A 12489-nucleotide genomic window follows, 5' to 3' on the forward strand; every position below is an offset into this window, starting at 1 on the left:
TAAATCAGAGAAGTGTAAGAAAGAATTATTCTATTGTGGCAGTATCACCAGAGATGGTGCTGGTGAGCAGCAGATTCTGTGTGGGATTGGAGAGATCCTCCCACACAGGGTAGAAATACTGAGTTGTGACACCTGTGGCTACCTTGTGGAGAGAGCTCAAGTGTGGGCTGATGAGAAGGCAGACCAGCAAGGCTGCTTCTGGAGACAGTCTATGTGGGACTGTGGCAGCCAGAGAGCCCAGTGAAGCTAAGCAAGCCATTGGGGGCCAGGAGGCCTGTGTCTGGACCTTGCAGGAGGCAAGGTTGGACCTTAAACCTCTCAGACTGTGTGACATTGAAGCAGCTGTGTTGTAGGCTGAGGAAGCCAGGGCCTAAACCTGGAGGATACTGGGAAGGCCACCAAGACTGACTGTGTTTGTATAGCTGTGGCAGCCAAGCCAGGTTGGAGCCAGCAATAGACCTGCAGGGAAGCAGGCAGAAACTTTATTGGCAGACTAGCTGCACCTTAATAGAGAGGGTTCAAGAAGTGAGCTTACGGGGTGTGGCTTGGTGGCCTAAGATGGTGGATGCTTTTCTCAGAGCTCCACATCCAGCACCCTAAAGAAGATTCCCCTGCTGAGTTGGGGGAACAAATCCGCCAACCTCTACTGCCCAGAGCCCCGCTGAGGATACAGGGGTCCTGTTGGGTGCATCTGTGGGGCTCCCTGACGGCGTTTCAACCTGCTACCCCACACCAGAGGCCTGCCCTAGGAGTCTCCTGGCGCCATTACCCCGCGCCATTACCCCGCACACACCAGCCTCCTCACCTGACCTGGAGCGGCATCCGGTGCCTGAGCCTGCGCCGCTGACGAGGTGACCAGCTTCCCTGCTCGCGGCCACGGCTGGACGCCGCAGGAGCACACAGCCGCGTCTCCTTCCTCCCTCCCCTCCGAGTGCTGTAGCCAGTGCCTGACGCCTTCGCGCCCTGGGCTCTGGAACTCCCGCTGCCCCGCTTCTTTCTGCCTCTGGCTGAGTCAGTGGTTAGCGGGCACTTCACCTCCTGCCCCCCTGCAGTTTCTCCCGCCGGCGGTGCTCACCTCTGGTTGCCCGGACTCCCTGCTCCCTGCTGGGCCAGCTGACTGCCTCCTTCTGGAAGCTCTGCAACCTCCCCCCCCCCCCTGGGGACAGCCATATACAAGACCAAGATTGTCTCTACTAAGGTCTGTACTACAAAGTTGAATTGGAGACCACTCTTCTTATGTGTCCACCTCCCTGTTACAGACCCTAGATATCTCATAGCATTCCTCCATCTCTACTACATCAACTGTACGAACACACTGCTCCTCCTTTTTGCATCTATATTATAATAATTATACAGTGACTGTGTGGACACATTGCTCCTTTCCTTTCTGCATATATATTATAAGAAGTGAGCTAGTGCCTAAACAAGGGCTAGGTTGCTTTTTATTAGTAGAAATACTGAGTTGTGACACCTGTGGCTGCCTTGTGGAGAGAGCTCGGGTGTGGTCTGATGAGAAGGCAGATGAGTCAGGCTGCTTTTGGAGACAGTCTATGTGGGACTGTGGCAGCCACAGAGCCCAGTGAAGCTAAGCAAGCCATTGGGGGCCAGGAGGCCTTTATCTGGACCTTGCAGTAGGCAAGGGGGGACCATAAACCTCTCTGACTGTGTGACATTGAAGCAGCTGGGCTGTAGGATGAGGAAGCCAGGGTCTATACCTGGAAGATACTGGGAAGGCCACCAAGATTGACTGTATGTCACACTCTGCACAAATTGTGTGACTTGCCTTGCCATTTGCTGCATGTCAGGATTTCTGCCTGACCTTGTTCGGGAACCATGCAGTGACATCACCATCATGCACCATGTCAGCTGATAGCATTCTTCCAGTGAGAGTGCTCCTGCCTAAGCTGACCTCAGCAGCCTATCAGGGACTTGCAGCAGAGTCATATCCCCTGTGAGAACTCCCACTGGTGCCTGAGCAAAGTGTTGCTTCCTAGAGTTCAGTTCTGATCTGTGGCTCCTTTGTGCAGAAAATTCACCACTGCTATTAGGCTCATTTACCAGACTCCAGCGTTCCTGTGATATTCCGTTACCTGTTCCTGACCTTGGATTCGTTTGTGACCCTGATTTCGCCTGACCCCTGGTACTGCATCTGATATCTGGTTTTGACTTCGGCTATTCCCTGTGACCTGTTTACGCCTGCTCCCTGGTACCGTCTAAGTCTGTTTGGTTCTGACCTGGCATGTCGACTAAGCTATACGTCTTCTCCGCTTCCTCCGGAGTTTACCAGCACCTATATAAGGGAACCTATTCTGAGGGCAGAGACCTGAGTGTCGGACGCAGCCAAGCCCATACCTTCTTGCGAGAGTCCCTGCTGAATACCGCCGGTACATTAAACTCCGCGCCTCAGGCTTAGGTCTAGCCAACTCCCTAATACGGGCCGCATCCATAACCATCCGGGAGTTGTGACACTGTGTTTGTATAGCTGTGGCAGCCAAGCCAGGCTGGAGCCAGCAATAGACCTGCAGGGAAGCAGGCAGAGACTTTATTGGCAGACTAGCTGCACCTTGATAGAGAGGGTTCAAGAAGTGAGCTAGTGCCTAAACAAGGATTAGGTTGTTTGTTATTTTCTGTTTCCTGATTTCCATGCTGGAAGTGCAGCACTATTTTCATTTATTTTACTGGAATGCCATGTGCCATGTCTAATTCTGTACCTAATCACTACACCACTGACACCAATCTACCGAGCTAAATACCTTAAGTTATCACATTGTTTAGGGCCGACGTATCAATGTCTAATTGGCTAATTTTCGCCAATAAGTATAATTTTTTATCGCCTCATATAGTGGCAGTAACAAATGGTATCAAAATTCTCTTGCTGGGAAGAGTAAAAAGTAAAGTGAGCACTTTACTTACAGGTTCGGACCCGTCTGCTACTGTCTTTCCGATCGATAACAGAGGGACCAAAGTAGGTATCTCTGATTTCTGCTGTGGTTCTTCTCCAATATCTGTTGCATTACCATCTTATTACAAACTGGCGTAGCCAGCTGTTGACATGAGGAGGTGCATCATTGGAATAAAATGCTCCCCCAGGCCCAGGTTTTTTTTCCAAAATGCTAATATGAACATCTAAATACATTATTTGCATCCAACTGTCACCAATAATTTCTTCTGACATTACATTAATCCCCTCCCCACACTCACATGAACTACAGAAACAATATAAAGCATCCTAGTCAGAACTCAGTCACCGCCATATAGTAAACAGAGCATCCCAGTGATTGTTATACAGTAAACAGTCTTCAGTGACCACCATACTAGAGGCAGAACTATGGGAGACAATGGAGGCACCTGCCACCGGGCTCCAGCTCTGAAGGGGCACCTCCTCCATTGTCCACAACATATTCACCCCACTTAGGGCTGTAATTATATACCTGGAGTGTACCATCATGGCCGCCCAATACATGGCACCCCTTCCCAGCACCTGAGAAGCCACCATACACTACTGGAGACTAGAGCTCCATGTGAGACCATCAGCTGCCGCCTTCTTCTATCTATAGCCTGTCTGCATGCGAATTGATACATTACAGTGTCAGCGGCTGTGATGTGGGGGGGGGAGTAAAACAAATTATAACTTGCCTCCGGGCATCTGGGATGAACGTGCGCCACTGCACCATACAGTACACACGGCAACATAATTCAACCAATACAGTTTGCATGCATTTTCCATAGATTGTGTTTACTATCTGACAGTATTATGTATTTTTCCAGGACAGAAGGTGACAACAGCGTTCCAGTCCTCCAGTACTTGGCAATTATGAGTGATGGAAACATTATTAATGCAAAGCCACTACGGATTGTTAGTTCTTGTGATATGGACATTTTCAAGTTCCCCTTTGATATCCAAACCTGCACTTTGAGTTTTGGCCCCTATATTCATTCAGGTATTTTAATCGTATAAGAAATCAGTCACATGAGATAAGGAAAACACACACAATGGGGCGCTATCGCAAATTAGGCCTACTCAATACACTTAGGAGAAGGTAAAAAATATTTTAATAATCCTTGGTGGACCAGAAAAAAATTATATAAGTGAAATTAAAAGAGACAATACAAAAAGAGAAATAAAAAGAAAAAAATAAGAAAAAAATATACATATACCGTATATACTCGAGTATAAGTCGACCCGAATATAAGCCGAGGTATCTAATTTTACCACAAAAAACTGGGAAAACTTTTTGACTTGAGTATAAGCCTAGGGTGGGAAATGCAGCAGCTACTGGTAGTAATCCCTCCCCTGGTACTGCCCCCAGTAGTAATATTCCCCCTCTGGTAGTGCCAACTGTAGTAATACCCCCCCTGGTAGTGCCCCCAGTAGTAATATTCCCCCTTTGGTAGTGCCCCCAGTAGTAATACCCCCTGGTAGTACCCCCAGTAGTAATACCCCCCCTGGTAGTGCCCCCAGTTGCAATATCCTCCCCTGGTAGTGCCCCCAGTATTAATCCCCCCCTGGTACTGCCCCAGTAGTAATCCCCCCCGGTACTGCCTCCAGTAGTAATACCCCCCCTGGTAGTGCCCCCAGTAGTAATAACCCCCCCTGGTAGTGCCCCCAGTAGCAATATCCCCCCCTGGTAGTGCCCCCAGTATTAATCCACCCCAGTAGTAATCCCCCCCCTGGTACTGCACCCAGTAGATAGAGATGTAATATAAAAAAACAAAACACTTACCTGAAACCCTGCTCCTGGTCCCGACGCTGCTACTGTCTCCTCAGGCCGCTTTGCATTATGGGAGAGACTTCGACGTCTCTCCCATTACCCACTGCGGGAGCCAAAAGATGGCTCCCGCAGTGGGAGCAGCAGCAGCCGATGAGAGTCTGACAGACTCTCATCGGCTGCTGATTACAACAAACACACAGCTGCCGGCTCCGGCGACTGTGTGTTTGGCAGTGTGTAGTGCTGACCGAACTCCGTCCGGTCAGCGCTACACACGCGGTGCATCTGTGTCACAGAGACACAGTCTGCACCGCGGCCCGCATGGTACGCTACTCAGCTGCGTACCATGCGGCTATGACTCGAGTATAAGCCGAGGGGGTGCTTTTTCAGCACAAAAAATGTGCTAGAAAACTCGGCTTATACTCGAGTATATACGGTAATTAATTCAATGAGAAATAAAAATAGAACTGTAAATATGCTTTCTTCACTTCACATTCACAGTTAAAATAGACCTGTCGACCCTTTATATCAGTGGCGTAACTAGGGTATTTGGAGCCCAGGGCAAATTTGAAAAAGGAGCCCCCCCCCCCCCCCCCCCGATATGTGCGGCAAAAAAAAATGGGTGTGGTCACTTAAAAATGGGGCATGAAACACTCATTTATTTTCACGCTGAACATTCCTACCCATATGCACCTTAACCCCAGTAGTGCCCCTTATACTGAACCCGCAGTATGCAGTTGTGGTCCCTCTTATGCAGGCCCATAGTAGTGCCCCTTATACAGTATCCCCACTAGTGGTCACCCTTATACAGCCCCCAATTAGTTCCTCTTATTCAGTGCCCCCAGTAGTGGTCCCCCCAAATGCAGTGCCCCATGTAGTGTTCCCCCTTATGCAGTGCCCCAGTAGCAGTCCCCACAATGCAGTGCGCGTATCCCCTTATGCAGTGCCCTTTATATAGTGCCCCCAGTAGTAGTCCCCCCCATGCAGTGCCCTTTATATAGTGCCCCCAGCAGTAGTCCCCCCCCATGCAGTTTTCCCAGTAGTGGTCCCCCTTATGCAGGCACCCAGTAGTGATCCCCCCCTATCTAGTGCCCCCTGTAGTGGTCCTCCCAGTGCAGTGCCCCTAGCAGTAAGCCCCTTACATAGTGCCCCCAGCAGTAGTACCCCCCATGCAGTACCACCAGTAGTGGTCCCCCTGATACAGGCCCCCAGTAGTGATCCCCCCTATCCAGTGCCCCCGTAGTGGTCCTTCCTATTATTTCCCCCAGTAGTTTTCCCCCCAGTGCAGTGCCCTTAGTAGTGGGCGTCTTTTATAATGCCCCAAGTAGTAGTCCCCAGTAGAGGTTCCCCCTCCCGATTAAGTGCCCCCAGTAGTAGCCCCCCCAGTAGAGGTCCTCCCAGTAATGGTGCCCCCAGTAGTAGCCACCCCCAGTAGAGGTCTCACCAGTAGTAGCCACCCCCCTCCCCCGTTGTGACCCCATGCAGATAGGTTTAAAAAAATATATATATACAAATATACTTACCTGAATCCACGCTGCTGCTCCAGACCGCAACTCCGCTCCCGCCGCCTCCGCCCGCCAGTCCTCCCGGGCTGGCGCGCTCAGCATTATGGGAGAGACGTCATGATGTCATGACATCTGTCCCATTACCCACTGCAGGAGCCGGACGGAAGCCCGGCTCTTGCAGTGGGTGCTGCAGCAGTCAGTGAGACTCTCATTGGCTGCTGTTTAACACACGCATCGCCGCCAGCGCTGGCGGCGATGCGTGTGTTATGCACAGCCTGAGCCCACCTCCTGGCACTATTGGGCAAGCGCTCGGGGAGGGAACGGGCTCAGCTGTGCAGCACAGGACCGGCGCTGGAAGCCTTGCGCCAGTCCTGTGTAAATATGTAGCGCTGACCACACTCACTGCGGTCGGTGCTACACTGGCTAACTATGGCGGACCTTGGCTGTGGCGCCCCCCCCCCCCCACACTTCGCCGGTCCCACAGTGCCCAGGGCAAACGCCCTGCTCGACCCCCCCCCCTAGTTAAGCCACTGCTTTATATTACATCTGTGCTAGGTGGAACAATGTTACCAGTTCGTATCAATTATGTCCTGAAATAGATACAATGTAGGGGAATCATATCTCCTCCAATCTGTCAGTGCTACTCCTGAAAATCAGAGCAAACCGGATAGATTTAGATACATGTATTAGCAGGGGCTTGCTGGCAACTTTTAGCCTGGGGGGCAAATGCATGCAGGCGGCCCTGGCAGAGGAGTGGCGTGTAGCCAGGGTGCCCGAAGAACGTGCGTGCTACGGTGCCCCCCCCCCCCTCAAGTGTTCCAGGTAGGAGGCTGGCCATATGGGATTAATGTAAAGTAGAAATAAACATTAGGGACAGCCCCGTCGTGGTGCCCATATGCAGTGCCCCCATGTGCCCCAGGAGAGGACCCCCTTATGCAGGCCTCCAGTAGTGCCCCCAGTAGTGATCCTCCCTATGCAGTGCCCCTTATACAGTGCCCCCAGTAGTGGTCCCCCCTGTGCAGTGACCCTTGTGCGCCCCAGTAGTAAGCCCCTTATATAGTGCCCCCAGTAGTGGTACCCCCTATGCAGTGCTCCTTATATAGTGCCCCCAGTAGCAGTCCACACCCCATGCAGTGCCCCCAATAGTGGTAACCCTTATGCAGTGCCCCGTAAATAGTGGCCCCAGTTGTAATCTCCCCCCTATGCAGTACCCCCAGTATTGCCCTTTTTATAGAGCCCCCAGCAGTGGTCCCTCGATGCAGTGCCCCCAGTGGTAGTCCCCTCCCCTTGTAGTGCCCATAGTAGTAGTAGTTCCCCCCTTGTAATGCCCCAGTAGTAGTCCCCCTTGTAGTAGTGGTCCCCCCCTTATAGTGCCCCCAGTAGTAGTCCCCCCCCCTTGTAGTGCCCATAGTAGTAGTAGTCCCCCCTTGTAATGCCCAAGTAGTAGTCCCCCTTGTAGTAGTAGTCCCCCCTATGTAGTGCCCCTAGTAGTAGTCCCCTCCCCCTATGCAGTGCCCCTAGTAGTTGTCCCCTCCCCTTGTAGTGCCCATAGTAGTAGTAGTCCCCCCCTTGTAATTCCCCAGTAGTAGTCCCCCTTGTAGTAGTAGTCCCCCCCTTGTAGTGCCCCCAGTAGTAGTCCCCCCAGTTGTAGTCCCCCCCCTGAAGTGCCCCCAGTTATAATCCCCAGTAGTGGTCCCCCCCTGTAGTGCCCCCAGTAGTGATCTCCCCCTTGTAGTACCCCCAGTAGTGGTCTCCCTCTTGTAGTGCCCCCTGTAGTGGTTCCCCCTTTGTAGTGCCCCCAGTAGTAGTCCCTCCCACTTGTAGTGCCCCCAGTAGTGGTTCCCCCTTTGTAGTGCCCCCAGTAGTCCCCCCCTTGTAGTGCCCCCAGTAGTAGTAGTCCCCCCCTTGTATTGCCCCCATTAGTAGTAGTCCCTCCCTTGCAGTGCCTCCAGTAGTGGTCCCCCCTTGTGGTGACCCCAGTAGTGGTCTCACCCCTCGTAGTGCCAGCCTCCTCCCCCCCCAGTAGACACACATAGTAAAAAAATACAAAAAACACTTACCTGAATCCCCGCTCCCGCCGTCGCCATCCGCTCCTCTGTCTCTGTCCTTCCCGGGCCGGGCCGCTCTGCATTATGGGAGAGACGTCATATGACATCATGACGCCTCTCCCATTGCCCACTGCGGGAGCCGGAAGATGGAGCGGCTCCGGCAGTGGGCGCAGCAGCAGCTAATGAGAGTCTGACAGACTCTCATTGGCTGCTGATCAAAACAAACACACCTGCCGGTTCCGGCGGCTGTATGTTTGGCACTTGTGTAGCGCTGACCGAACTCCGTCCGGTCAGCGCTACACATGCTGTGCAGTCTGTGTCACAGTGACACAGACTGCCCGCAGCCCGCATGACGCTGCGACCCGGGGGGCACATCGCACCCTGCCCCCCGGCCCAGCCCGCCACTGTGTATTAGCCACTGTTTTTACAGGGATTTCACACAGTCAAAATACAAGCATATAATTAGAAATTTCCAGAAAAAATAAATAAATTTGAGTTTTTCCCAATAAAAAACGCTGTTGAAACTCCTCTCAATTGGGAGTCACCTGCAGAGAGAGGGTTGACCTTTTCTCCAGCTACAGTATTCAGAGGCAAATCTTTTTCACCTATTACATTGCATTGCGTTTTTGCGTATGCGAAAAGTGTTTGCAATTGAATACGGAGATAAGATTCCGCCTGGTGAAAAGTCGCAATCGGTGATACTTTTTTTTGCGGATTCCGACTTTTCGCGGCTAGTTGAACATTTGCCTTAATTGGATATGCACACAGAAAAACTGAAGATTATGAGATCTCAATTCTAGAATGTACCTTTTCTATATCATGTCAATTTAATGAGAGACACGAATTCCAAACAAATCAGGGGGGGAGTCCACCCAATGGATTAAAAGCAGGTCTAAGTTAACTGGATATATGGGCATTTTACACAGTACTACACTTATTGCACCAACTTAAAGCTAGAGATCAAGGGCATATGTTAAATGAATAGGCCTATTATTAAATGAAGGTTAAGGAGGTGATTAGTCCTGTGCATGATTTGCCAACTTAGGTGTATAAAGAACTAGCACTGCATGCTTATTCTTAGCAGTTTTGGTTTTTATTCTGACATTGGCCCACACAGCACACATCAAGGTGCAAGCCTACTCTCCACTCCCATGAGCTGCCTGGTCTAAAGTGATAGCTGCTTCCACTTTAATATATTTATATTTTTCACAGTGCATCTCTCATGTTTCCTCTCCATACACTACATGTATTTCTAACGTGCGAGAGGCATGACCACATAGAGCAGGTGTGCTCCTTGACATGCGGACAGTAAATCCATACGTTCAGAGCAGCCTATTTACTCAATTATGCTAATGTGAGAATCCGCCACGGTATGCCAAAGATCCGTGCGTCTGCACATATGGAAGACCGGCCCACCCACTTTTCTTACACCTGCAGCCGCAGACCTCATCATTAGTATCTGGACATAGACAGACTCCATGCTGGCTGCAAAAGATCCGTCTGTGTATGGAAAAGCGCCTCAGCAGATCCACATAGTACGCACCTTGTCCATATGCCTAATTAGCAGTAACTGCTCCAGACATTGGACCCCACCCCGTCACTGACAGTCCCATTGAAACAGTCCAGGCTACCAGGACCCATAGTTATGCCACTGCCTCATCCCCTTTTACATCTATGTCTATGTCATAATATGGTGCATATCACAGATTTTTTTTTCATTTGGCCTCTTAGCATCCCTGGAACTCCTTCCCATAGGAAGGAGCTGAGATCCGAGAACAAGCGCCATCTGAAGATGGCACTTATTCTCCCAAGCAAATTCTGAAAATGTTCAGTTTTCAGAGTTTGCTGAATATCAGGTGGTCCATTTGGGAACCCTGATGATGAATGGCCTTGTAACCTAAATATGCGGAAACTAGCTTTTCCGCAGGGTTACCGGGCCAGTGATCATTTCATGAATAGACACCTTAGAGTTTGAACGCAAGTGTGACATACATGTTCCTGCACTGTGTGCACGGGAAAATGCATATATTCAACCACATGCAACGTTGCACTCATCTCTATAGTCAGACCTCTTCTATCCGTACACTGTGTTTCATGTCCGTCACCATCAGCGCGCACTGGAGTCGGCATTATCCTTGGTTCAAAAGCTCTGTCTGAAGATGGGTGTAATTACTCGTACACACAATTCTGCCTAGCCCGCAATTACATCAGCACGCCCTCACTGACCTTAGCCTACAAAAGAACACCCAGATAACACCCATTTAGGCCCCTTTAGCCACAAGGTGAAATGTGACAGCAACTCTTCATCACCCGTAGGTCCCATATGTTCTGCTGCAGAGCATGTGCAGTGCAAAAACATGCAAGATGTGTCAGCAAAACCGACCTGCATTCCAGTCTGCATCAGCCCCATATAGCAGTTCTCTGGCAGTGCTATGAGGTTTTAGCGGAGATGACGGTAACAGCCAGTATGATAATATTACATCTATTACATCTGTCTTGTTTTCTTTTACAGTTGAGGATATCATCATGTTATCAAAATCCAATTCCAGCCAGGTCAGTAAGAACTCGCAGGACATTTTCGTCAGCAAAGGAGACTGGTCATTGATGGACATTATTGTGAATAACGAAAATTTCACAAGCGAACATGTAGTGTACAGTCAGATCATCTACCAGGTAAGAGGTGGAATAAATGTGCTATCAGATACTGGCTTCAGATACTGTATATAAGGCATGGTACAGAAATCCCATTCCACTAAGTGCATAGGTCTGTGCAGATTTTTGTGTTACAAATGTTTTTTTTAAAAATGGCGTGATAGTCCACTCCACACACAATTGATTGCCAACGCTGGACATTTAAGCCTAGGATGGCAGTGAAAACACTGGGGATACAAAGACTATAGGTCCTCACAAGGCTGGACCAGCCAGGACTGGTGAACCATAGAAGCAAGATTGGGTGGGCATCCCCCCATTCCACCAGTCCTAGGCTAGTTGTCACCAGGACTGGTTTCCCCAGGGGAGTGGGACCAGGGAGAGAAAAATGTTGCGAGCTCATCCTCTTGGGTTCATCCAGCCCTAGTGCCAATAACACTAGACCTCTTATTCGTACCTTAAGCCAGTGAATATAGAGATAAGTAAGAGTTAATAATATTGTTCTTTGTTGGTGCACTGCAGGTCTCAGCAAGCCAGTTTTCAGGGCTGTCAGGGTAAAGGTAACATTAAAATAAAAAAAGGACAAACACACCAAATTATAAAAATGTTTTATTGACCTAAAACAATTACACAATCCTCCGAGATAGGTCGCCTTGGGTTTCTGAAACCATCCATGGGTACATGACAAAATATAAATCTATGCAACTTTTCTTCTATTAGAGCCCAACATGAATTAGACGTTACTCATGGAGGTTACTCTCCTACTTTAGGGCCTGCTGTGTTCTGTACAGTAAGTTTGGGTTTCTCCACACTAAACCCTCAAGTACTGTAGACAAGCAGGATGTGTTTTGAAGCCTTTCCTAATCATAAACCAGTCCTGGCCAATTTGGTGCCGTAGACATCCTTAAATAACAGCCATTTCTACCCCCAACATTATGTTCATACGCTCACACAGAAACTACGTACCTTTTATTTATAAAGAAACCAGTGATAAATGTACAAAACACAGAACTAGAACTATAATATAATTATCAAGGTACTACACACAGGAATGTAAATATAATAAAGACATGATTATACCACACATTAATGCCACCAGCTCACATGATTATGCCACACACTAGTTGTCCAGTTTGCATTATTACTCCACACACTACTGCCCCCTGTTCACATGAATATGTCACAAATTGATGCACCCGTCTCCGCACTGGTGACTGGCGCTACTACAGACAGAGATCACGTGGTCTGCTGGTGGCTCCTCACTCACTGGTTCTGACGTGGTGGTGAGATGCACTAGCAGATGTGACCTCTCCCAGTACCAGTGCTACAATCAGTGCATTTTTCTACATTGTAACAATTGTGACAAAAAAGCACTGACTGGCGCTTCCTCCTGTCAATGTCTGCTGGACAACATGGGAGCAGGCTGCCATGCCTGCTGGGAGCCCCCCTGGAGCAATGGTGCCCAGACATTCACCTGTATGGCCAACGCCCATCACTGCAAAAAATTCCAGCCAATCCAACCACAATTCTGTACAGTTACCATTTAGCGTATATACATAAACGATAATCTGCATAAGT

The 12489-nt window shown here is 49.5% G+C and overlaps 1 protein-coding gene across 1 annotated transcript in view; it reads left to right on the plus strand.

Moving 5' to 3' along the window:
• The window catches only part of LOC148524688 (5-hydroxytryptamine receptor 3A-like), a 36889-nt gene that overhangs the window by 11789 nt on the left and 12611 nt on the right, over nt 1-12489 (plus strand). Inside the window, exons 4-5 of the mRNA XM_088471975.1 lie at nt 3769-3941; nt 10775-10935. Of these exons, the coding sequence (XP_088328101.1) occupies nt 3769-3941; nt 10775-10935 (334 nt within the window). The remainder of the gene's footprint in view (nt 1-3768; nt 3942-10774; nt 10936-12489) is intronic.

This window comes from Taudactylus pleione, unplaced genomic scaffold (assembly GCF_031769625.1).
Source record: "Taudactylus pleione unplaced genomic scaffold, aTauple2 ptg000117l, whole genome shotgun sequence".
NCBI lineage: Eukaryota > Metazoa > Chordata > Amphibia > Anura > Myobatrachidae > Taudactylus > Taudactylus pleione.